The sequence below is a fragment of the Callionymus lyra genome, chromosome 17, assembly GCF_982586985.1.
Source record: "Callionymus lyra chromosome 17, fCalLyr1.hap1.1, whole genome shotgun sequence".
NCBI classification, from domain to species: domain Eukaryota; kingdom Metazoa; phylum Chordata; class Actinopteri; order Syngnathiformes; family Callionymidae; genus Callionymus; species Callionymus lyra.
In genome coordinates, this window is record NC_141834.1 from 9,859,207 (window position 1) to 9,887,149 (window position 27,943).

General features: G+C 37.5%; 1 protein-coding gene across 5 annotated transcripts in view; it reads left to right on the forward strand.

The window, feature by feature from the left end:
* Positions 1 to 27,346, forward strand: part of runx2b (RUNX family transcription factor 2b) — a 70,880-nt gene extending 43,534 nt beyond the window's left edge. For 3 of the 5 annotated variants that reach the window (XM_087813075.1, XM_087813077.1, XM_087813076.1), the window contains exons 6-8: positions 12,686 to 12,853; positions 15,540 to 15,701; positions 22,612 to 27,346. In XM_087813075.1, coding sequence (XP_087669201.1) covers positions 12,686 to 12,853; positions 15,540 to 15,701; positions 22,612 to 23,090 — 809 coding nt within the window. In that variant the 3' untranslated portion in view covers positions 23,091 to 27,346. The remainder of the gene's footprint in view (positions 1 to 12,685; positions 12,854 to 15,539; positions 15,702 to 22,611) is intronic. The other 2 variants (XM_087813078.1, XM_087813079.1) reach the window with 2 other exon arrangements.
* Positions 27,347 to 27,943: the final 597 nt, after the last annotated feature.

Consider the following 27,943-nt stretch of genomic DNA (forward strand, 5'->3'; position numbering starts at 1 on the left):
TCGTTAAATGATCGTAAAATCAATTTGATTTGTTCTGACTGGTTTCTGTCGAAATCTTGCAACAGACAAATTCACGAGGAAACGACTTTATTTTTCCATCAGCCGTAGGCAGGTCCACGAATTAAGACGGAATTTATGACTAAAACTGTGATTAATCCTGCTTTATTATTTTTTTTTTTCCTCTAAACTTTATCGACAAATATCCCCCGGAGAGGCGAGTCCAGCAGGATTAGAGGAATCATCATCATCATCGCAGACAACACATGTAAACAGCATGAGGGGGCTTCTGAGAAACAAAAATGAGAAGAAAAATAATAATAATTCAACACCGCCGGGCTGGAAAGACAACACCGAGATCATTGTCATCACTTGCACATGTCACAACAAGACATGTACAGTCCTCGTGTCTGGCACAGACTTTCAGAACATAACTGATACATTAAGGCAGAAATGAGGTGTAATTATATTTTTACTACGATACAGCTCAGTTGTGAGTCATTTTTCTTCTTTTTTAATCAAACCTCACCCCTCGGTAGTCTTTAAATTTACGAGGTTCATCGCCCCCGAGCAACCTGCTCAGAAACTAGAGCCGACTATGTGTAAAAACCTTCCAGGTAATTAAAAGTTAATTCCGCCTCCCATCGTGTTGGAGATTCTTTCGTCTCCCACAGACAAACGCCGAAAACGTAACAGCCTCTCGCTTTATTCAAAGCAGCACTTTTTTTTTTTTTAACAATGGGAGCCGGATAAATAAAACCCACCATAAGAAAAAAAAGGAATGGAAGAAGGGAGGAGGAAAAGAGGGGAGGAGGAGGAGGAGGAAGAAGAAAAAAAAAGGACGGCATAGAAAAAGTGTTCAGGCTTTTCCAGAGGCAGAAAAGTCAGTTGAATGTCTCATGGAGTTCCTTGAAGAGGTGCCAAGTCTCGGCGACTCGTCGAGCGGGAGGGAGGGATGATGAGAGGATGGGATTTAAAAGGAAAAGGCAGGAAGTCCTTTTTTCACGTGGTTGCATCAGAAAATACTGCTAGAGGTCCGAACAAGGGGGTCACTAAGGGTTATTGATATTTGGGACATGCTTATCTGTGATTGGACGGGACTAGGCCGACAAAAAAGGAGTGGATTTGCGATAGTTTGTGATTCAATTTTTTGGCCAAAACTTTAGCAGAAAAATGAAATGATCAAAATCAGACCATGAAGGAATAAGTCCAGGAGAAGCTTGACCAGATGGTTTTGAATTATTAGTGTTAGGAGAGGGAAAAATACAATATAAGAAACAATTTTGAACCATTTTCCCTGACCATACAACACGAAAACTGCCTTAATCTTTAGGATTCTACAATTTTGATTGTACCTAAACACACCACCTGTGATGATGTCTTTTTGGCTTAGTAAAAAGGCTAAAATTGCCCGAAATATGGCCTTGGTCTGGATCTATCTATCCACCTATCCACTTAAATGAATATTTAAAGCCTGAAATTTATTTTGTCATGTACTCTCCATCTTAAATATACGTTACTAAAAATGCATTTGGTTAAACTAAAGTATGAAATACATTCTAATCATCTCTGTATTTGCTGTGTTTTTGAAAAGGGGTCAACGTCACTTTCAATTTGTATCTCCTCCCCTCAGAACATTGTGTGCTTTTGTAATGAATAGATTGGTACGTTCCGAGCGTCAGCGACCAAGTGTGTACTCACTTTAGTACACATAATTCTTAAATGATTACTATGTTGAATGAAAATATGTGAAAAAGCTAAGACGGTAAAATGGTTGCCTAGTTGCACTTAACCCTGATTGCTCCATACACTGAGCTAGCATGCTGCGTTGCGGCCTCCTCCCATCAGTGTGTGAATTGGTAAACATCTGTTTAAGTTGTTTAATGTCTGCTTACAATGTAAATTTTGAGTCAAACATATCTTCTTTTTTTACACCTAAGCTGAGATACAAGTGCTGTGTCTCAAATCGCACACTTCTCTAAGTGCACTGCTTTAGAGTACACTGTAGTACAGTGCACTTACTTGCACAGTTGATTTTCTGGAACTCCTGTTATGTTATCAGTTTTATCTTGACCTTTAAAGTATATACTTTATTGAATATTGTTTTGATTGTTTAAGCGCTTTGTGACCCTGGTCTGGAAAAGCGCTATACAAATAAAAATGACTTACTTACTTACTTACAGTGCGCACATTTCGACAGGGTAGTACTGTCTCAAATCAAATTCTGCTGCTACACACATAGCGGAAATGACTCGACTGCTTCTACTTTTAAATCCTAATTGTTGTGTTTAATTTTGTTGTTACTGTTGTTGTGTTGTTTTGTGGTAAAATAAGTGTTTTCTCGAGACATTTACGCCGCTTTCTGCTACGAAGACGCTTCTGTTTATCGTCATCTACGTCACTAAGACGGCAGTTGTTGAGGGTGGAAAGTGTCCATCGATCCACACTCAATTTTCTGGCTATTTGAGTGCTTATTGCGCACTACATTTAAGCACACTGCTCATCTGGACGCACTTGTGCACTCAAGAGATTAACTGTAAGTGCAGAAGTGCACGATTCGGGAGACATCCAAGGCTATACATATACTTTATTGAATATTGTTTTGATTGTTTAATCGCTTTGTGACCCTGGTCTGGAAAAGCGCTATACAAATAAAAATTACTTACTTACTTACTGTACATTACTAGCTTGTGCGTACAAACTATTTGTTTGTGTGTGTGTGTGTCAACACAATTTCAGAGTAAAAGTTGCATTTTTTGCCAAGCGTAAAAGCGCATGTACCGGCTAGCTTAACACGATATAAGTTTGACTTTCAAATCGTTCATCATTGTGTGGAGTAGCTGGCGTTTGTGTGTCTGTGTGTGTGTGCATGTGTGTGTGTGAGTGTGTGTGTGTGCCCTCTCTTGCCTGGCTTGCTTCCTTCAGGCTGGAACGCACAGACCACACAGACGGCTGGCAGCGCTCCACGACAGCCTGGCTCCCTTTTTTCCCCTCTTTTCTCCATCGCTTTGCTGCCTCATCTCCAACACCTCCCCTTCTCTCTTCTCCCTTTTTTTTCCCTTGTTTCTTCTCTCTTTTTTTTTTTCTTTCCCTCCCTCCTGAAATCGGCTGTTTTAGTCATCACTCCTCACGTCTGCCGCTTTTGTAGCAGGACCCCCATAGTCGTCTGGGGGGGGGCGTCTGGCCGTCACCCACCCAACTGCACACTTTTCCGCTCAGAACCGCCCGGGCTCTGCCAGCCTCGCATCGCCACCTGAAATAGTTCATTGTTTCTCGAAGCGCGCCGCTAAAACAACACGGCCAGTGTGAGGGCTCCAAATAAAAAAGTAAAATATGGGCCCGGCGTATTCATTCATCCACTTTTTACTGGCTGAGATGACTGACGCTGTTACACACACTGATTCCATCCAGTTTTTTCTTCTTCTTCTGAATCTGCCCCAAAGATACATTCATCCACCAATGATCACCAACCACACCGAAGCGCTTAGAGGGCACGATGGGACGCCAGAGTTTCGAAATTATCTAATTTATTGAGGGTTTACTGGCTCCCCACATTTTCCTCACGTTACATGGTTTGAGTCTTAAGCTTCTTTTTTTTTTCTTTCGCCGAGGTTTTCGACTTTGTGCTGAGTAGTCCCTTCCGAAAAAAAACTGCTCTCTCTGTAGTCGGTAATTACTATTCATTCATATGCAACGATTACACCGTCATTTGACTTGAAAGGAAAAAAAAAAATTCCACAGGCCTCTGTCGTCCAAAAGTGCGTCGAGCAGAGACTACAGAGAAAATGAAGTTAACGTAAGAAAAACATATCGGGACCAATTAACTAAGAAAGCTTACATTTGTCGTCCCAGCAGAGGCTAAAATCTCAACTTAAAGCACATTTAAAAATGGCACTGCAACTCAAAACCCAACTCCAACCTGGCAATACACTTGTACTTTTTGATACTTTTAACTCCATAAGTATCACAAATCAATGTTGAAGCGCAATCCGTCACAACTTTCGATTGAAGGATCAGTAACTAGAAACGCACTGAGACAAAGCATGCCGCTGCCAAAGAGCTAATTTTAACATGAATTTTTAAAAGCACAAATCATTAAAACATTGTCTGTGATAAATTAAATTGAAATGGTCAGGAATGCTGAGAATGAATCTGATCTGAAAACCCTTAAAAGTTGAATGAGTGAAAAAAATATATATATATTTTCAAATACATAAAAGTGTATTTTTGTAATTTGAATGGAAGATGACGCCCAAAAAAGTATGTTTTTATTGACAAAATACACAGTTTGACCATCAATATGTCCTGAGCTTTTCATATAATCATATTTAGAACCATTTGAGATGGACAGACAGAAGCTTTCAAAAACATAACGGGTAAAAAGTGGCAAGAAAAACTGCATAGTGAAACCTGTACAAACTTATCCTTTTTAAAATGTTGTTGTCTTGCTGCTGTCCCTGCTTTATTTCTCATTGTGTTGTTAGTAGCGCTAAACAAAAGCAAGTTATTTCCCCATCTTTCTTTATTAAGTGTTTTTTATAAGATACACAGGTTTTTCTTAATAAAGTTTTATAGGGTGGTAATGAAAGAATGTGTTAAATATTTTTACCAGCCTCCTAAAGCTACTTCTTTGTTAGCATTTGCTACCTTATGCTAGCAGGATGGCTAAGCAAAAGTTTACATTTTTTAAATCCTTTCAATAAGCGAGTCATTTTCTGTTTCAAGTTGTGATTTTGGCCTTATAAAATGAAAGCCAAAATTGTTCAAAAAGTAGCGTAGCCACCTAGCTCGTCCGCTCATGTTTTACAGCCCCTTCGAGTAGCAATGAAAGGCTTCCATTTTCCAGGTCCAACTTTGTCAGACTTATTTTTCGTCATCCTCTTTCATTACAAGCGTTTGCTCCGCCAAGTCGGTTGGTCAAGTTCAAACCCCGGTTTTTTACTTCTCCATTTTATAGGCCACCTTACGGAACAACTTAGGATTTTTGATTGTTGCTATTCAGTGTACCATCAAAAAACATAAGAAAGCAGTAATTTTTTATGAAATTCTAGCTTCGATTCTTGAACGTGTACTTTATATTTTTGTTTAAATATCACATATGGTTGGTCGAACAATTCCACTCGTATCACGCTAAAGTAAGTGGAAAGCGACGGATGGTTTTCACTCAAGATTATGAAATCATAAGTTATATTTAATTTGGCATAAAATAGCGGTAAAAACCACATACTGGCTACGTTTTTACTTTTGTTAGTCGAAACTACATTATTCCAGAGGTCCATGCTAACACGCTACGCTAATTACCGACGCCGACGTTTGCGCGTTTGTCATTTTTCCGCTCAGGAAACACTGAAAAAGTAAACCTCTCTCTCGTCGACTGGAATCTTGTAGGAAATCCTTCTCTTGGTTGTTGGAGGAGCCTCAGATTTAAACTCTGAATCATCCATCAAAATCTGATACAGGACTACTGCTGTCGGATTTTTTATTTTGTTTATCTTCTTCCACCAGCTGTTATCGGATCCGCAGGGGCAGGATAAATCCAGACATGTGTCTCTGGCTGTAATAATAGTATTCTAGGATCAGCGCGCCAGACTGTGACCGAAGATACTATCAATAGAAGTGTTACTTAATCGCCATTAATCATTTTTTTTTAAGGTATCGGCTCGTGTTAGGAGCTTCGTGTCGCCCGTCGCGACGCGTCCACACATCTGGTCTGAATCTGTCCCATGTTTCCGGGTGCCGGGCCCGGGCAGGGAAGTAGTGGCAGGCGCTATCGAGAAAAAAAATCTCCGCTGTTTTCACAGGGATGATGGGAATCTGAGGGACTTTCCCTACGGCAGTGAAATCATCCGCCTTCCCGCTCCTTTAAAACACCCCCCCCCACCCCGAGCTTTCTGATAAAACAGCTGAGTCGTCTTGTGTTTGGCAACAGTCGTCCACTAAAAGGTGCAATTAAGTTGTGAAAAACTCTATTTACTGTCACGGCCACTAAACTAATAAACTTGAGGTTTGACTGTTTGGAGTGAAAATTAGTTCTAAATATGATGTTTGGCTTTCAGCTTTTTATATACAAATAAAGAAAAAAATCAAGTGACCGAGTGGCTCCAGGAGGGGAAGTTTAGTATCATCTAAACAAGTTTGAATAATTCTGAAACGACCGAGGAAAGGGTTTTATTTTCCCAATATGTCTGCGCCGCTACTTTTGTGACAAACAGTTTAAATGCTTGAACGGAATGTAAAGATAAAAAACAATGTGAGTTTACAGGGGGCGGGGGTGGTTAAGACGGCCGTGTGTCATGTGGAAAATGGAGTCATGACTACATCGAGACAGTGAGACAATATCTCAGGAGGAAACTGTTGTGAAACTTTGGGTGTGATTTATGGGGGGGAAGGTAAAAAAAAGTCAAGGAAAATCAATAATACACTACCTTGTTTGTATTATATGTTAATCATTTAAGAGGATTTTGATCATTTCCACCAAACACTATTAGGGCAAAAACAAAACAAACCATTATTTTCTTCTCGGACAATCTTAAATTAAATAAATTGTAAAATTCTAATCATTTAAATCAATAAACTTTAAATTTAAATTGTCCCTGCATTACTTTCATTTTATCGCCAGAAGTAGTGGAATTTTCCTGAAAATCCATAAAACATCAGCTTTAAAATGATTAAAGCAAATACAATTATAGAGCTTAAAAATACATTTAATTTATTTTAGCAAATACTAGTCCCTGATGTTTGTGTGTTAACTTCTGCTGTTGCCCTTATATATATATATATATATATATATATATATATATATATATAAAGTGTTATAATAAGGACGCTTAATTAAGATTTTCATATTAAAGTACACCTATATCTGATTTAAAATTCCTAAAATAAATATTGTATTTTGAAAAATTAGTATTTTTTCATCTGAACATATAAAAGCGACTAATATATACCATTTTGCTTTTCTTTTTTGTCGCATTTTTGTTTATTTTTCCAAATTCAAGCTTTGAGGTTTAAGTTTTTGTTTTTTTAGTAAAGCTTTGTTTATTAATGCATAAAATTAGGAAGTCATTCCTGCCTCAGTTACCATGGCGATTTTTGTATAAACTGACATACAACAGTGTCGTACTCTTCAGGCTCTTTCTGATGTAAAGGTTTTTTTTTAATTTATGTACTTGAAAAGAATGTTGACGCAGACTCTCCAGAGCAAATAGTTCCAATGCTATCTCAGAGGAGGTTTGGTGAAAAGATGATTTTGCACATTTTATAATGACGTTTAGCAAGTTCAGCTCACCACCCGAAAAAGTACCTTTTTCTGCCGAGTAAACACTGTGGCTCTGTTGGACAACACAGACTTATTCATTGGGAGAAAAAAGTATTGTGAGTGTCCTAGAAGAAAAAAAAACAACAATGATGAATGAAGGAAAGTTTGTTTTTGTGCCGACTCAAGTCACAAGTACCCTCTACTTATGGTGCCATGTGTGCGTCCTTGTACACTTTTGAGATGTTTTCCGTCCATTTTTGAAAGAAAAAAAGCGTAACAACGATTCCATTTGAAGTTTAGTCTAAACTTTGGACAGTCCCTTTCGAAAAATCCTTCAAAAACCTTCTGCCTTTTTAAATGTTTAATAAAAATTTAAGCATCTAGTAAGTAAGTAAGGACGTGAACTAATCCTGATACTTATGGTGCAATGTGTGCGTCCTTGTACACTTTTGAGATGTTTTCTGTTCTTTTTTTGAAAAAAAAGGCGTAACAACGATAACATTTTAGTTGTATTTTAAACTTTCTACAGTCCCCTTGTCAAAAAATCCTTCAAAAACCTCCTGGATTTTTTAATGTTCAATAAAAATTGAAGCGGCTATAGGTAGGGACGTGCACTGATACCGATACTTATGGTGCAATTTGTGCATCCTTGTACGCTTTTCAGATGTTATCGGTGCTTTTTGAAAGGAGAAAAAGTGTAAAAACAAGCTAATTTGAGTTGTATATTAAACTTTCTACAGTCCACTTGCGAAAAATCCTTCAAAAACCTCCTGGATTTTTTAATGTTCAATAAAAATTGAAGCGGCTATAAGTAGGGACGTGTACTGATAGCGATACTTATGGTGCAATTTGTGCATCCTTGTACGCTTTTCAGATGTTTTCGGTGCTTTTTGAAAGGAAAAAAAGCGTAAAAACAAGTTAATTTGAGTTGTATTTTAAACTTTCTACAGTCCACTTGCGAAAAATCCTTAAAAAACCTCCTGCATTTTTTAATGTTCAATAAAATAAAATTGAAGTTGCTATAAGTAGGGACATGAACTGATAGCGATACTTATGGTGCAATTTGTGCATCCTTGTACGCTTTTCAGATGTTTTCGGTGCTTTTTGAAAGGAAAAAAGCGTAAAAACAAGTTAATTTGAGTTGTATTTTAAACTTTCTACAGTCCACTTGCGAAAAATCCTTAAAAAACCACCTGGATTTTTTAATGTTCAATAAAAATTGAAGCGGCTATAAGTAAGGACATGAACTGATACCGATAATGTGTGCATTCTTGTACGCTTTTAAGATGTTTTCTTTGCTTTTTTGAAATGAAAAAAGCGTAAAAACTAATACATTCAAGTTGTATTTTAAACTCTCTACAGTCCCTCTCCGCAAAATCCTTCAAAAACCTCCCGGGTCCACATGGTAATCCAAAAGAAACTATAATTAAATCATCATATTCGTGTCCCATTATCAACATGCTATTTAAAATGTAATCAATCTTTTACAAGTCAGGCACTCGGACTCTCTTCTCTCTCCAACTGGAAGGTCCAAATTTACTAGTCTTCGGGGTATCTTCCTTCCTCCCCCGTCCCTCTTCAACAGCCTTCATCTCCTGATGCTATTTATTCACATCACTAGGAAACGGACCGCACAAAGCCCGCACTGTGTCCGCAGTAGTTTTTTTTTTTTTTTCTCAAATAGAAATTTTGTCTGTTTAAACGGAAAGCTATGATTGACTGGGCCCGGCCGGCTCCGAGGGACCAGGAATGCCAGTGGGAGGCATACATTTCCAGCAAAAAATAATAGAGGAATGATATTAATGAAGTAAGCGCTTGAATTATGTTGCTTTAAAAAAAAAGAAAAAATCAGTAGGTCGCCGTTTCAAAGAAGCCTATTATTGTGAGCCGTCCAAAAACAACCAGGAACGAGATTTACTGTTTATTTTTAGATTTGCATGAGTGCACTAACGTCACCCTAATAAAATTATGATCCGTCAGACTGTCACAGACTTGTTTTTTTTCTACTGCCGCCAGTCCTACGTCACTGCTGAGCAGCAGCATTCGATATTAAAATTCCAGAATAAATTAATTTTGTAGTAAGTCATATGATATTTAATATCATTTCAGGAAGTATAAACTCGAGGTTCCCAATGTTTTCCTTATAAGAGACACATTTGTTATTAAAATAAGAGAAATGTGGGAAATAGTTAACGTTTGACATGCTGGGAAATATTTTTTAAATGTCCAATAACATTAAATTAAAGCGGCAATAGTAGAATAAGTCGATTTTGGAGCCTTACTTTGGTTTTGGTTTCATTTCCGCTAATGAGAAATTCAAAATGATTTTAAAATAAAGTCATGACAGTGATTCTATGGAAGTGAATCACTTAGAATATTGAATGGTTGAATCAAACATTTGTATTTTTTCATGTTGTATTTATTTTAAGCATTGAATTCGTTTTTAATGAATAATTCAACAAATATTTTCTTTATTAAATTAATTTAATTTATTTTCACATACAGTTTGATATTCTACTTCCAATTAATACATTTTCTAGATTAAATAATTTAAATTTGTACCATTTGAAATTATATTATTATATTATATTAATATAAAAAAAAATCTAGCTTGTTACTCTTGTTTTTTCCTGGTGACACTATTATACCAGCATTTTCATATTGAATTTGAAATGCTTTAAACTTTTTAATATTGAATTTAAAATGCATAAATATATCAAGCCAAAAGTAAACTGAAATTAAAAAATATATGTATTTAAAAAAACACACTTAATAAGTAGCTACTTTGTGTGTGTTTGAGTTCAACAGTGATGTTTTTGTTAAGATAAAAAAGTGGGCACCGAGACCATGCAAACAAAAACGGTTAACGCTTTTATTGTGGCGGGACAAGATCAGATCGCCTTCATCAGCGTGACGACTCTGATAAACATTGTAAACCAAGGGTTTTTCAAAGACAGTTTGTCCGTTTGTGTTTGTTTTCTTCAAGGCCATTTGTGACCCATGATCTGATTCCACTAGTCCTGCTTCTGTCAACCACATATACACAACATTTCTAAACGTAAAAGAAACTTCACTAGAGACTAGAATAAGCAAGTTTAAGGTGTCTTGTTAATCTGTTAATTTATACATTTAATGAAAAAGTATCTGAGAAATCGACTTAATTTGGTACAAAATATTTTTGTTTTTTTTTAAACAGGGTTTAAAAAAGTTGGTACACCCCTGGCATGAAAGGTTAAACACCCCAAAAGGGTCATATCTAGTATACTTTGTTCAAGTTTGAATCCTGTGACGATTCGCTACAGTAGCTTCAGAACAGCCACACAGGAGTTCCTCTTTTTGTAGCTTTACTTTAGCTTCTTACCAAACATTTCACCCAGTTAACCTCCACTCGAGCACCTTTACAAGTCTAAATAAGATCCTGTTGTTCCAACCGTGTGATTAAAATCAGATGTCAGAATGAAAGAAATGATTAATTTCTCTCTCCCCTGCTTCCTCTTTGGAGTCCAGTTAGCTTCGGTTGTTCAGGTGTCGGCTCTTTGTTCCCTCGGCAGGTTGGGCAGGATTCTGAAGAAAAACGTTCACCGTTTTTTTTTCCTCCTCCATGCCAGCTGGAGCTCTGCCAATCACAGCAGGAGGTTCTGCTTCGCTCTGTTTGATTCCTGCTTTTACACGGGAACTCATGCACGGGGCAGACAGACTCACTGACACTGGGTCAGTAGTTAAAACAGTCTTCTTTTCCACTCAGCTCTGGGCTGCAGACAACATCTTGGCACTTTTGTACCCCTACAGGCGGGTTTGTGGGGTTGCACGCCTGGTGTTTTTTTGTTTTTTTTGCCCAAACTACGATAAAGCCAGATTGTGTGTCACGAGAAAAATAAAAAAAAATGGAGGGGTGTATCCGCGGAGGAATGCAGGAAGGGAACTGACATTATATATTTGGCGTAGGTTAGGATTCCTGCGGGGATAATGAGATGATGGCGTGAGAGCTGGTGTTTACCTGGGGAAGAAGCCTCGGGTTAAACCTAAACATCGCAACCTTTCACTCTTGCCTCCCAGTTGAACCGTGCATCCTCTCATGCTGAGTGAGATAATGGCTCGCCGCGGCGTCTTCGCTAATTAGCAGGATGCGGCGTACGTTTTTTTTCCGAAAAAAAACCTTTTTTTTTTTTCTCTGTTTATGTCAGCAGACGATGTTTACGGCGAAAGGGTTTTTGGCAGATACTGCGATATTACCCGCGAGAGGAGAACGATGTGATTGTTTGACAGCTTGATTGTCTGCCGTCGTTACAGATTTATCGGTAGAGATTAAAGGGATCGTTCAGCCCGAAATTCAGATTTCACTCATTTTTCTACTCGCCCTCGTGTCTACTTAGGCTTGGGAGAATTTTCAGAGTAATTCACAGCTATTTTGAGTGCATCAGTGCATGTTAATGGTCATTGAATGGGGCTCATTTTTCATCCTCCAAAAAGACCCGCCATGAACATCCATATACCTCCAAGTAATAATCCTCATGCATTTGAAGTCTTGATGTAAGAAATTGTCCAAAAAAAACATTAAATAAGTCTATATTTTAAGCTAAATAGAAGCTCATAGTACTGGAGCTACAAGCATTTTTTAACCCTTGTTCTATCTCTGGGTCAAGGTGACCCGGAGGTCCGGAAAAAAAGTTTTTATGGTATCCGTGGTGTTGTCAATGGGTCAAGCTGACCTGACGGCCCGAAAACAAACGTGTTCTTGTATCCCTTGTGTTGTCTCTGGGTCAAGGGGACCCGATGGCCTGAAAACAAATGTGTTTATGGTATCCCTTGTGTTGTCAATGGGTCAAGGTGAACAACCTCCCTGGCTTCCATGAATCCCGTGACCTAGAGATGACACAAGGGATACCACAAAAAAACATTGGTTTCAGGCCATCTGGTCAGCTTGACCCTGAGACAACACAAGGGATACCGCAAACACATTTGTTTGCAGGCCATCGGGTCCCCTTGACCCAGAAACAACACAAGGGATACAATAAACAAACTTGTTTTCAGGCCATCAGGTCAGTATGACCCTGAGACGACACAAGGGATACCAAGAACACATTTGTTTTCGGGCCATCGGGTCCCCTTGACCCAGAGACAACACCGGGGATACCACAAACACATTTTTTTTCGGGCCATCGGGTCAGCTTGATTTATTACAATATTTTGAAACCGTTTCTCATGTCAGGTCTTCAATACAAGAGGGTTGTTAGTTTTTGTACACTTTCAGAAAAGGGAAACCAATTCATGACCCTTATATTAACACTGTTGCCTGACACTCAGAAACTACTCCCTTAGTCAACATGAAGGTGAGTCGACAATGAGTGAACATTTGAATCAACGGGTGATCGATCCATTCTAGCCTTTGAGTTACTTCTCCGAAACTAACGACACACCATATCTGGACAGGGCATCGGCAGAAACTTGAGGACCCGCCTAAGACCGGCCTCTTCTCAGACCGCCTCAGCGAGTTGGAGAGGATGAGGGTGCGGGTGACCGTTCCGACGCAAGGTCCACGACCGGCTCTCAACACGGCAGCCAACTCCTTCAATCCACAGGGACAGACACAGATCTCAGGTTAGGACGAGACGACATTGTCACTCATGTAGTCCACGAAACACACGAGCGCTGGGGTCGACCCTGACCACGTACACGCCCATAATTTGACCCGAAATAGCGACTTGTACTGTTAAATATATTGATTAACTTTGCGATTATGAATGAAAAAATGGGGATGGTTGGATAGAATGAGTAGAGGTCTTTTTGTTTACAATAAGATGGTTGAATAAGTAGTAATTCAGAGTCAGAATATTTCTCTTTAACCTGTCATTCCTGGTAATCCTTTTCTTTTATTTATCTTATATTGACTTACTAACACATTTATGGACTGTTTATGTCACTTTTGACGTATCAAAATTTGCAGTTTTGTAGACACTATACAAAAGTGATACAAACTAAATCTTACCGGTAGAAAAGTATATTTTTCCTGTTGTTTTTTACGCTTTAAGACAAGAAAAAAAGACGTCAAACTCAGTTGCAATTCCATCCCTCTCTCCATTCCTGCTCTCTTTCAGTGTCGGCTGTTTTTATGAACCAATGATTTGTTAGAACTTTTGTCAAACAAGTTAAAAGTCTAACTTCTGATATTATATCATGTATAATAAATATAACATGTTTTTTTGTTTCATTTAACTATAGTTTTGTTTGGCATATTCTTCTAAAGCTAGCAAATCTGCAGATGTAGCTTTTAGGGAAAGTCTAAAGAAAGTGGGTTGAACTTTTGAATTTAAAAATGTAGTTCTCCAAGAAATAATCCTTCTTTTTCTTTTTTTTTCTGTTAAATACCAACACAATACAGACTCCTAAATTGCTTGTGTTTAGAAAAACAAAAATAATAATAAAGTGTATTAAGTAAGTAATTTGTAATTATATAACGCTTTTCCAGACCAGGGTCACAAAGCGCTTAAACAATCAAAACAATATTCAATAAAGTATATATTTTAAAGGTCAAGATAACACTGAGAACAACACAGGAGTTATATTACAAATAAAGAGTCTACAGACATTTTCGGTATATTTCTATTTTTATTTTAAGCATAATAAATGGGAAATAAACTCCTAATATATATATATATATATATATTTTATTTAGTATAACAAAAAAATGTTTTGAATACATTAAACAATTCCCATTCATTTACAACTGTGTCATCATCTGAAAGGGTCTGAAAAAAATCAAAGTTTGCAGTGAATGTGCCAAATAAATAATATCAACTCAGTACATTAAGTTACCGAAAGCGACTATTAAATTAAAGTGTAATTCCGCTTTAATGGCCCGGGCTTCACCTCTTGTCCAAGTTTCATTAAAAATCATTTTGTGGGCATCCCCCGAAGACAAATAAATAGAAATGAGAAGATTGAACCTCCTGCTGAAAGTTATCCTAGTGAGTTATTATGCTGTAAAAAATACATTTTAAACTCTTAACTGTAGCTGCTTAGACCGGAACTAATGGTGATTTGGGCCAGATTTACCCACATCGAGGACAAGTTGCATGTTGTTGTTTTTTCTTCGCTGCCGACAGTTACGTCAGAGGAGGAAACATCATCTCTCACAGAACGTAGAAGCTGTTACATGATCCCCTTAAACTCATCGCCGTCCAGATTAAGCTACTGGTTTGAATAGATGATTTAACAGGCTGGTTAAAAGGTTAAGTGAGTTTAGTAACTCTTCACTGATGTACTTCCTTATTTAGATGATGTTTTCATCTGCATGCGTGTCTATTTTTTTCTATTCCTACTTTTCAATTTACTATTGTTATCAGTCAATTAAATTAAAATGATTTGTCAGCAACAGCTAATTTGCTATTAACTCAGTAAAAACTTATACTTAAACACTTTTCATTGCATTTTTAAATATGAACCGCGATAAATACTAAACGTTATTAAAGAGTTCTTTATTTTAAAAGCAAGTTTAAAGGAGTAGCAAATTTGCTTTCGCTACCCGTTTCCTTGAGCACTTAAGCTAAAATGTTAGCATTGATGCTAATGGAATTAAACGTCAATAATGGAAATTAAAACAAGAATCATCCTTGACAAAAAATAGATTTCAGTGTTTATTATTCTTTTTGACTTGTTATTTTTTAGTAATTTCGTGAAAACGAGTTCGTGAAGTATGTTTAAAGTCTAAAGGCTAACATTAGCATCAGAGCTAACGTGGCAGATGGGTCGCTATTATAGAGTTTTAGAGAAAAGTTTAACGTAATTGTGATTTTCTTTGGAGTCGCTTTTGTTTACTTCAGTGATCTTCGGTCGATTCCTACATACGAAATGTTCCAGAACCAGAGTGTAAACGCACATTTATCCCGCTACATAAACTCAGCTGCGAATCATTTAACAATGAAAATATTTCTATCGAAATCATGGTGTTTTGAAGCGAAAAAAAAGCGGGCATGTCGTTTAATTCCTGCCATCATGGTCCATGTGCTCCGGGGGTTCCATTGCTGTGTTTACTCTCTGGGTGTTTGCCAGCGACTCAGCTGCTGCGAGCACAATGTTTTATTAGAGCAACAGGAAGATCTTCCTTTTTTTTTTCGGAGTTCGACCGTGTCATTACCGAGGAAGTTTAGAAAATGAAAGATGCAGCTGTTTTCAATGTTTGATAAGAATATTTTCAGAACTTTCTACTTAAAGATTCGCTTCTAATTTTCTCCTCTTTTTTTCTGCTTTCCCCTTCCTCCCTTTTTTTGGTTTTTCCACCCATTAGACCCACGCCAGCCCCAGTCCTCTCCTCCCTGGTCATATGAGCAGACGTACCCGTCCTACCTGAGTCCCATGGCGTCCCCCTCAGTCCACTCCACCACCCCCCTGTCCTCCAACCGTGGCACAGGCCTGCCCGCCATCAGTGACGTTCCTAGACGCTTGCCAGGTAGATCCACCGTTTTTTTTTTTGCCACCTTATCTCACCCTGGAATTTCTATTTATTTGAGTTAGAGGCAGTTATGTTTAACCCGAGGCCAGGCCTGTCAAGTTGATTTATGTGGCTGCAGAGATCTAAAATTAGGTATAGTTTGATCAAATTTTAATTAAATACACATTTAAATTGCAATCAAAACAAGCAAAACTATGCATGTGTATATCATGATTAGTGGGGTGTATTGTCAAGAATCTGAGGTTACGATACGTATCACGGTACAGCGGCAACAATGCAATATATACTGTAGTAACAAGGATATATTTGTAGTATTGTCGAGTACTACTCTGGCAGAATTTAGAGACCACAAAGTCGTTACGGCTTTCATTTGTTTTGAAACCAAAATATGTCCGAACATCAGCTTTAAAAGCTTTTTTAAGTCGACTGTATCCTCTCGTTCTCAGTCATCGCCCGGATCTCACAGATTTTATATTGTTAATTTAGCTAACGAGAACCCTATGACTGCTGTCATCTAATGGCCAGAAGTTTAAGTGCAACACAAAAATGAACAAATTATCAATATTTGCATTTAAATTGTAAATTAAAAATCTGATTATTTAAAAAAAACACATACTTTATTGAAATATGTGCCTTAAAATAAGTATAATTAAAAAATAATACATGATTTTAAATACAAAAATAATGATAAATAAAATAGATACAGTGCTGTTGAATATCAATATACTATAATAATAAGAAATATTTAAGTGTGTCAACATTTACCAATGATATACGTTTTCATGTTTTTTATAAACATTTAGAAATGCTTTTTTTTTTTAACAGTAATATATATTCATTTTTATGTTTTGTGGAAAATGAGGCTGTTTTAGAAGTTAAAGCGTCAGAATAACACATTTAAAATTGAGCAAATTTTATTCAAAGCAATCGAAGAATGTTTGTATTTTTTATTTTCAGATACGTCTAAATTAAAAGTATTAATTAATGAACCCTGAAGTAAAAAAAAAAAAAAAGATGCTACTGATCCAAAAGTCTGTTGTTTAACCACCTGAAACTGCATCAACGGCAACAAATCTGTTTTTGTTTACGGGAAGAAAAAAAAAGTCTTACGTCATCATCTGTTTTTCCAAGATCTCTTGACTCATCAAACAAATGAAACGAATCCATTTCTTAACCGAAGCGTAACTTCATCTGAAGCCACAATTAGCTTCCACTCGCTAAAGATAACTTTGAACGATAAACAAAAACGATAGTTTCCTTTTCCTTTGTTATTCGCTGGTGTCGAGCCTTTGATCCGGAGAAACATGTGTAATAACAGGCCCTGCGATAATAACTAGCTCGTGACCCGCAAATAAAGCGCCTTCATAGCGCTGTCACAAAGCATTCTGGGTAAATAGCCTGTCAGCATCTGTGTGTTGTGCAAGTGCTTTAAAGACCCCCGTCCTCCTCTCTCTCTCTCTCCTCTACACCTGTTTGACTCACAGCTATGACTGTTTTTCTTTCTCCACTTCACTCCCTTTCTTTCTTTCTCCTGCCATGTGTTTACGATGTGCACGCGCCCCGAGGAAGTGAGTGACGAAGCCATGTGACTCTGCATCAGAGAAGGGTTTTTTCGACCAGCTGCCTTGTCAGCGTCGATTATCCTGGCTCTCCTGCCTCGGCTTTCATGTCGCGGGAGCTTTGTTCTCGAGTGACGCACGCGTGTGTTCATGCCCGAGCGAGACACATTGGCCAACACGCTTAAGAAACAAACCCCCACCATCACCCCTCTTTTTTTTTTTAGTTTCAACCTCACTTGCACACCTCTAATGATTTCTAAGTGATGTCATGGCGATCTGTTGACACCTCGGCAGGTCGGACTGTAACTCGATCCAGCCTCGGAACCGACCGACGATCACGAGTTGATGTGTCGTCCACACCAACTACAGATCATTATTGACGCGGTGAATGTCTGGTCTATTATTTGATGATTTCTTTATTTAAATAAAATATTAAAAAAAACTTTTAAAGGGAGAAAACAAAGACACACAAGTTGGATTTTTAAAGATTATAAATCAATTTAAGATATTAAATATATACAGAACATTGACTTGGTTTAAGAGCCATTGACTAACCTTAGGAGGGCCACAAAAATACAAAGTATCATCATGTAAAATGCCTCTGAATAAAATTTTTTTAGTTATTTATATAAACTTACCTAACAACACCAACTTTTTCCCCAAAGTACATTTTTAGAAAAACATGTTTTTTGTCGTATTTTATATTCTATTTATTCATAAATACATCGGAAAAAGAAACTTTTATTGCCAGTGTTTTATGTTTTATGAGTATTTGGTTCCTTATTCCTTATTCCTTATATATTATCTTGATCTATAAAGTATATACTTTTTTGAATATTGTTTTGATTGTTAAAGCGCTTTGTGACCCTGGTCTGAAAAAGCGCTATATAAATAAATATTACTTACTTACTTACTTACTTATTCCTACTGGATTGACGGCAACTTCTAACACTCTCAGTGGAATACATGCGACTTTGAATCTAAGAAGCAGTCAAAGTTTATCATGAGACTTTCCAAATGAAATCTGTAAAATAAATATCAATATTGGTCATAAATGACATTAAATCCATACCAAACTACTAAATGTTTCATTAAATAAGTTGTTTTTCTAATCTTTGATTTATAGCTTAATAATAAAAAAAATCAGTTTGCAGTTAAATATTTTAATTTTTTAAGAAAAGATCAGCAGGTTTATATTAGAGGTTAGTTTATTGTATTATATTTGTAAGACAATTTAGTGGGAAATTTGCTGGAGATTGACACCAAAAAATATTAAATAAAGCACAACACAAAAAAGTATTAAAGAGATAAAGCGGTTGACTTAAGCTTCGTAAAATAGCTTGTAATAATAATAATAATAATAATAATAATCTCTATTTATATAGCGCCTTTCTAGACCAGGGTCACAAAGCGCTTTGACAGCCATTCAGTGGATTTTAGTAAATAATCTGAATTAAAGATACAATTACAGATAACCAGAACTATTTTCTACTTTTCTTTTTACTTTTGTTTATATATTTTTAGGCATTTTACTCTTGAAATAAAATAAAACATTAGCTGTTCTGCGATTATATTAATAAAGTTATATCAAATCTAATATGATGTAATCTAAACAAAGAAGGAACATTAAAAAGTATATATATGTACTTAATTTTAAGATAAAAATAACTAAAAATATATATTTTAAAAGAAGAAAATAGTAAAACATATTTCTGGTTATCTGTAATTATATCTTAAATTTTGATTATTTACTTAAATCCACTTAATTTTAAAGTTATTTCACAAGAATTCAAAAGTCAACTCACTTGGCTTTTTAATAAATCTTACTTTTGTGTTTCATTCCAGCTTTTAATGTGTCAATCTTTAGCAAAATTTCCCGGTTTTTACTCGCATAAATACACAATAAAATCCTCTCGCTGATCCTTTCTTTAAATCAAAGTATCTTCTTAATGACACCTTTAGAAGTTTGATGAACCATTTATGATAGTAATTTGCTAGATTTGAATTATAATTGCTTATTATTAGACTACTTTAGGTCTTTTTGAAATTAAATTAATTAATTAAATGACTAAACATATATTTTGTTAAAATAAAAAACAGTTCTGGTGTCAAATTAATTAATTTTCAAGTATATTTTACATCATTTTAAACATTATTAAAGCCAGAAGTAAGTGATTGTCCATCTCCGTCTGCCTTGGCCCCCTTTCCAGGGTGTCCCCGACTCTCTCATTCACCCTTTTACCCCGTTCACATATCAGTACAAAGAGTCTGACACCATGGTTCTCAGAGGGAAGAGTCATTTCCGAGATCTGCAGTTGATCAAAACGCAAACAATGAGTCTGTTCTCGTCAACAAAGGGACTTCAAAGGACCACACTCGCGCTCACATCTTCACCCCAGTGTTTCGAGACGACTTCGCCGCCTCAGAAAAAGTTCGGGCGTCTGGAGCCACATTGCGGAAGTGAAACCGGAGAGAGATGAGAGATGCTCCCACATATTTAGACGCCCGCCGCCGACGCCGCCGCCCGCTCTGGTTTCATTTAAAGTCAATAAAGTTCGATCTGGCTCGGCATCACAGGGAAAAAAAAAAACGCTGTGTGTTCCCTACGAAACGAGGAAAAGTCCAAATGTCAAAAGCAGCCGTTCGTTGAAACAGCGCCGCTCGTGTCGCCTTCTTCACAGACGATCACCTACGACGTCGATTAGAATCAGACCCGACTTGTGGAAAAGAGGAAGTTTAAAAAGGCTTTAATTGGCAGCATATGAATACCCTCCCCCCCCACTACGCCTCCCCCCTTCTTGTTCCTCTTCCCTTGCCACCCCCATGTCCTCTAGCGGCAGACATGGTGACACGGAAGACGCCTAGTGATTTATGATAAGAACGCCATGGCTGGACGAGAGGAGACAAGAGAGGAGGGAGCTTGGAGACCCGGAGAAGGACGTCCTATTCTTCTCCGAAACTCGGCACCCGGCGAGAAACACTCGCCGCAGCCAGTTAGTGGTTTTTTTTCAGGGTATTTTTCAAGGCAGAGGAACGAAGGGTGAGATGGCGCTTCTCGAAAAACCCTCCTCTTCCCCCCTCGGCTCGTGCACACAACACACACACAGGCTGGAGCCGATGGGAGGCGAGGAGAGGAGCCACATCAGAGCTCAGCCCTGCCTCATTATGGATCTCATGGAAACTGTTTCTGCTCAAAGTGTTTCCACATGTGCAGCTCCTGATTCATCCCTGGCTCTCTTTTTTTTTTTTATGTGCATACAGTATTCACACACACTGTTAGCACACTTGCATGCATAAACAGTTGCACAGATGCACGTAAACATGTGCAGGCGCAAACATAAATATGCAGAGGCGTAAACATATTAGGGCCCCGTGTAAGCGCCGGGTCGGCGCTGATGTGTTTGTCAGTCTTGTCAAAACTCCCCGACGTGAAACACACAAACCCAGATGATGAATAAAACAATATTTGTGCTGATCCGAGAACCGCAACAAAAAAAAAAAAAATGCATATTTTCCAGATTGATCTGATGTATACGCGTGAGATCCAGCGTAAGAACTACTGAATCCAGGACGGCGGGGAAGTTACATGAGGGTCATACGTGTTCCGTGTACCTCTAACGAGGGGCCGTCGAGCAAAAATAAAAATAAAGGAGCAGAAATCCTAAATATAATGGGGAAAAATGCGTATGTTACAAAAACAAATCGGATAAAATCATGCTATATTTACTCAAATTTGTATTTTATTTTTTTTGTCTGATTTTATTTAATATTCACTCCAATTTTTTTTGATAGGCAACAATAACATAATAATTACCCAAAACAAAAAAAGCCTATAGTCCTATTTACTAGTGATGGGCTAATGAAGCTTCATGAAACAGTGTCATGTTGTTTAGAGGTCAGTAGGTGGCGCCATTAGTTAAAAAAATGATGTGATGTTTCATTAGAACAGCTGTTTAAAACAAAGGAAAATAGTCCGCCATCTAGTGGACTGAAAATAATGACACCGCTTCATGAAGCTTCATCAGACCATCACTAATATCTAGAGTTAAACTAGTAATGAATAATAGGAATAAATAAAATGTTCGCTTCAAAATGATTTTTGGCGTCTCTAGGGCCACATAAATACAGTCAAAGGGTCGCATTTGGCCCCCGAGCCGCCCAGAACTAGACTATTCCTGAGCCACCCTTCTATATTTCTCTTGGAAAACGGAATTATTTTTATTTTTTGCACCTGCTGGGGATTTCATTGAGAATTTTATTGATGCAAACACTGTGTCATCCAATCTTGCCATCTAAAAATAACAGTGCGAATTGTCATTATTACCTCTGCCAAGGAGGTCATATGTTTTACTTTTTTGGGAGGTTTTTTGAAACGACATTACAGATATTTTATTTTATTTAAAAATGTTGTTCTTCGTTTACTGAGTGCGCTGATTAAATCCTCATTATTTTTCGACTTTGATTATTCCATTAGTGATGTGTTGATGAGGTTTTGAAAGGCCTTGGCGTTGTTTATCAAACTTAGAGTGCCATCTAGTGGCCTTTTTAAAATGAATGATGTATCATGATACAGTATCTTCACTACACAGCTGTTTTATGTAGTGATGTGCCGATGAAGCTTCATGAAACAGTGTCATGTTGTTTAGAGGTCAGTAGGTGGCGCCATTAGTTAGGAAATGATGAGATTTTTCATTAGAACAGCTGTTTAAAACAAAGGAAAATAGTTCAGAGACCGCCATCTAGTGGACTGAAAATAATGACACTAGTTTCATGAAGCTTCATCAACACATCACTATCATCGATGATCCATTTCTATCAAAAACACTCGATCACAAAAAAAATCCCTTTAAAACTTGCTGTAGTGAGTGAGTAGGTGAGGCGTCATGAAACACCTTTGTAGTTAAACACACTGTATCATGATACAGTATTTTTATTGTGAAAAGCCACTAGATGGCACTGGTTTAAGTTTTAGGTTTAAAAATGATGCCAAGGATTATAAAGCAGAGAGTGCCATCTAGTGGCCTTTTTTTTTTAAATGAAGACACTGTATCATGATACAGTGTTTTCACTACACAGCTGTTTCATGAGGCCTTGGGGATAAGCAATGCTACTTATGGTGAGAATGATGAAAGGACATTCTAAAATTCTAAAATAAGGTCTGTATTAAATACTAAATACTGGATGTGTCCAAATATAAAAACAAAAAATCCGGCAATAGCAGTGAGTGGACATCATTAAGGAAACGAGTGTCTTGGCAGAGGTCTGCGCCCTCAAAGTGCTTTTCAAGCTAGAACCTAAAACTTCCTTGTTGCCGTGAATTTAAATCCTCAACGTTTGTGTGTTTCCAGGATCCACCGACTTGAGTCCCTTCCCGGGTCAGTTCGAGCGTCAGTTCCCGGCGCTCTCCTCGCTGACGGAGAGCCGCTTCACCAGCCCGAGGATGCACTACCCGGCCACCTTCACGTACACGCCGCCCGTCACCTCCGCCATGTCGCTGGGCAGCGCCCACTACCACACCTACCTTCCCCCGCCGTACCCGGGCTCCACCCAGAGCCAGAGCGGACCCTTCCAGACCAGCAGCACGCCGTACCTCTACTACGGCGCCTCGTCCGGCTCCTACCAGTTCTCCATGGTCCCCGGCGGGGATCGCTCGCCCTCCAGGATGATCCCGCCTTGCACTAGCGCCTCCACCGGCACCACCCTGGTCAACCCCAACCTGCCCAGCCAGACGGAAGGAGGGGTGGACGGCGACGGGAGCCACAGTAACTCCCCGACCGTCCTCAACCCGGGAGGGCGTATGGATGAAGCCGTCTGGAGGCCATATTGAAGAAAAAAATGAACCAGGGCTCAGATGTCATGGTCTTAAAAAGCACAATTTTTTTTTTTTTTTTTCCTCAAGCGATCGACAAGAACTGTCTTTTACCTTTTGCTGGGAAACGTTAAAAATAGACTGGCACGGACTCGCCCTCCTGGAATGTGTGTTTGGACCGAGACACTACAAAAAAGGGAGTCGTTCTCAGAGCAATAAGGAGAATCAAGTGGATCAAAACTTTTATTTCACTTTTATTATAATCCACAAGCTAAGGGATGCTTCAACCATATTTGTAACAGACTGCCTCTTTTGTATAGGATTTATAATACAACAAGGCTTTTTTTTTTTTTTTTGTTGGCAGAGCATGTTTTTTTTTGTTTTTTTCTACTTCGACAATATCAAGATGCAAACCGAGCACTGAGTAGCAAGCGATGAGCGCGTCCGTCCACCGGAGCGAATAACTAGCTTTAAAAATAATTTAACTTGTATATTATGGGTGAAACGTTGATGTACATTGAGGCGTTTTCTTTTTTTTAACTTATAAAGCCATAAATTATGTATTGTATTTGAGTCAAAGAAGTGTAATCTGAATATTTTTTTTTGATGCAGCTTTAAGTTAAAAAAACTGAATGAGGTAATTTAAAGAGTGAGAGAGAGACTTTTACTTTCTTTTTTTTTTTTTCGTTTCGTTTTGGTACTACCCAAAGATGTCGTTTCCAAAGAGTTTTTTGCAACATGTCTCTTCTGGTGTAACTTTCAGTTCAACTGCTCTGCACATTAAACGGCCGACATCCTAGTGAGGCGTTGACATGCATTTGGCTCCGAATGAAACCTTAGGTATTTATTGAGCAATAACTCGAATTGTGCCTCTTGGCAAAAATATCAGGAGCGAGAGAATTTTTCGTTCAATGGAGGAATAACAATTATCCGTCGCAGGAATGATGCTGGACTTCTCTGGTCTAACATGCACATGTGTATCTTTTTTTTTTTGTTTTTGTATTTTTTTTACAAATGTATGTTACACAAAGACCAGGAGCTGTGAGCGCCCTCTGTAGGTTACACAATCAATAACAAAAACATCTCAGGATCTGAATAATCCTTTTGTTTACTCTGCAGACTTGCTTGTTTGATCATCGTCTGAACTGTTTGATTCCAGTCCTGGCATGTCAGGTTTTATAAAAAGTAACATCCACGCCACTACTTTTCTTTCATCTATAATGAAGTGAGTGAGTAAGTAATGGTTATTTGAACGTGCAGGAATGTTGTTTTAACGTCGCACGACCTTCATTTCCAAGAGGAAGCTTAATTTATTTTAATTGGTGGTAGTTATATCTAAAAACAAAATTAAAATATACATCTGGAGCTCACTTTTATTATCTGGAAAATATGCCTTCTCTAGAAAAATAACCTTAGGGTTAGCTTCATCGATCCCATTATCTTTAAGAGATTTATGGATAAATCTGAAATGTAAGTGCTAATTGTGCGTTTGTGGTGCCTTACTTGTCGCTAGCGAGCTAACGCTAGCTACAGAGGTCGATGGAAATTTGGTTTGTCACTTGTGGTCCAAAACTTTTCCGTAGAAAAATGCTGCCAGACAAAATCGAACAAAAGGAAAGCAAATAGCAAACCATGTACTCATGCCAGTGAAACAACTTCTTAACGGGTCGGAAACAAATGCAACCATTAATCGGTACTTTACCAAAGTCTAAGCAACTTCGTACGATTCAAGCTAGCAGGACGAGTCCTCTTAAAGAAAACCATCAAGTAGCTTAAGACTACAGTTAATAAACATTGCTAAAGTAGGTTAATTAAAGAGCGTGAATTAAGGCAAGTTTTTAAAAAGTATAGTCTTTCATGTTATCTTCTCTTTCATTGTTGCGAAAGTAGCAAGAAAAAATATGTTTTAATTTATATTTGTCGTTATAATTTCGAGCAGGTCTAAATTTAAGCCTGCAAATAGTACTTTTTAACCAAATTAAAACAAAAGGGCCAAGAAGCTGGTTACCCCTATGGTCATGTCAGTAAAGGCTTACAACTCCTCGACAGGTTGGAAACAAACGCAAGCAATAATAATCGGTACTTTACCAAAGTTCATCACAACTTCTAGTTAGTAGGAACAGTCCCCGTAAAGAAACCATCAAGTAGATAAAATGAAGTATAGTCCTTAATGTAAGTTAAGTATTAGCTTTTCTTCCAGTGTGGAAAAGTGGTAAGAAAGAAATTGGAGACCCCTACTATACACAACGTCACAAAAAAAATAAAAATTAATTTGGGTTTGTAGAAGTGAATGTCCGAATGGAATACTTGGTAAAGTTGTCTAAATGTAATCCCTGCAAATACTGCTCTTAAACTAAAGGACTAAAAAGATAGCGCCCCCTATGTTTATGCCAGTATAAGATGTAAAACTCTTCAAAGGGTCAGCAACAAACACGACAATTAATTCGTACTTAACCAAAGTTTATAGAAACTTCGTACAATTCTAGCTAGCAGGAAGAATCCCTTTAAATAGAACCGTCAAGTAGATATAAACTACAAACCATAAACGGTACTAAAGTAGGTCATTTGAGATTGTGAAGTTTGTGTAATTTCAAAATGCAGTCTGTAATGTAAGTTATAGCTTTTCTTTCATTGTGCGAAAGTAGCAAGAAAAATTGGAGACCCTTTTTTACATGACTACACAAAAAAAATGTACTTTTCATTGAGTATTTGTAGAATTGTATGTCCAAATTGTATACTTGGTCTAAATTTAAGCCCTACAAATACTTCTATTTAAAAAAAAAAAGGGCTCAACAGTTCGGAAACAAACGCGACCTATGATCAGTACTTTATAGCAACTTCACATGATTCTAGTTAGCAGGAATGCTAACGGCTATGCTCAGAAGGCAACACTAAAGATAGTCATGAAAGTACATGAAATTTGTGGCTTGTACTTTTATCGAAGTTAGTCATGCGACCACCAATTGCATTCCATTCATTGTGCGAAAATATCAGGACGTTTGCTTTTCTCGATGTCACAAAAAATCTACTTTTTGGAATTTGTAGAGTTGTTGTCCAAATGTAACGCTATTGAGTATTTTACCTGAATTATGATTTTTTTAAATTTAATTTGTAAATGAAATTTGTGAGAAAAGAAATACATTTAAACCATAAGTAACATCATGTTTAACTTCAACCTCAAAGTAGTCGTGTGGATGTAACCAAAGATGCTGACTCGGCTCGTTCACTTCATTATTCCTGGAGGTTCAAATGCAAATATCTGCCTGACATTCCATCGAAATATATATTTATTTCCTTTTATTTTAGCTTCTGTTAACACTCCAAAAAAAAGAAGAAAAAAAAGAAGATTAATCGCATTCCCTGTTCACGTCAATCCCGACACAAATCTCTGGCACCCAAAGTCTGATATTACAAATCTAAAACGACACGCTGAAGGTGATTGGATGCAGCTGCTGGCGGCAAACTTGCACCCGAAGAAAAAGTAGAACGGGAGATTCGCGTATTTTTGTTTGATAAAGCACTTTTTTTTTTTGATTTCCAGCAGCACTTGCAGCCGGCTGCCAGCAGGGCAAGCGATGGGGTCAGGGCACCACGTGAACACACACACAATGAAAAACACTTGACTAAACAAGCCGCTGGAGCTGCTGGGACGTGTTTGCAGAGGCATTTTCTCCAACAAATCTGATATTCTGCGCATGTAGGTAATATAATAACCCAATTTTAAAAAGTTGAGAAAAACACAGACCAGGCCAAGACGTTTTTCTTTCTTTCTTTTTTTTTCCTTGAAGCCTCGCACGCCTCCGCAGACTCGCTTAATGGAATTGAACATGTCATACGTTTATTTAACCGCTAGAATCCAAAGCAAAAAGTCATATTTCTCCCGTCTTTTTAATGAAACATTAACGCGATTTCCACGAAAATCAAACAGGACAAGACGCACGTGTTGGGATTTCCATGAATACTGTTTACTTGTCACCGCAGCACTGACACCCCGTTCTGTCTTTCACCTGGTTTTGATTTTTTTTTGTATTATTTAAATGATGTATGATATCTCGGAAACATACTTTTTAACCGTGCTCTTTTTATGAAGTTTACATCTTATGTCTATTGTCGTGTTTCTCGTCTCACCTGTCAGGACTTTTCAGGATTGGACTTTGCTGGTACATTTCATGAAGCTGTTTTTCCTTTTTTTCCCCTGACAACAGTGAGTGAAATTGGCATTGTGATTAAGCAATAATATGTTTATTTTGAGAATAAAACAGGATTTTTGTTACGTTTTCTTTTCGGATCATTGTCTTTTTGTCTCAAAGCTGCAGCAGGTGGACAACCATATAAAGTGTCTTTTATTTTCTACGAGTGTTTTTAAAACATAGGCACCAAAAGAAACTCTTTTCCCCCAGGAAAAAATGTGTTTTTTGTATCCCTTGCGTTGTCTCTGGGTCAAGGTGAACGACCTCCCTGGCTTCCTGAGCACATATGTAGTGGTGGAGGTCGTTCACCTTGACCATAGACAACACAAGGGATACCAAAAACACATTTATTTATGGTACTTTGGGTCACCTTGACCCTGAGATAACACAAGGGTTAAGTGTATTTTAAAATATGGTTAAATATACAACTCTGTATTGAACTTTGCTTATATAAATATTTTTTGTTACCATATATACAGTATCTACAAAGGCTACCAAAACAACTTTGTTTGTTTGGTTTCCAAATTTTAAAGTTAATTGAAAATGAAATCGTTAAAATATAAAGAAAAAATATATTTTATTGACGTAATTTTATTTTAAATAAATATGTCATTTTGAAAAATGTAAGGAAAATATTATTCTAGCAAAATCGAATATACAAAAGGCTGAAATGTTTATATC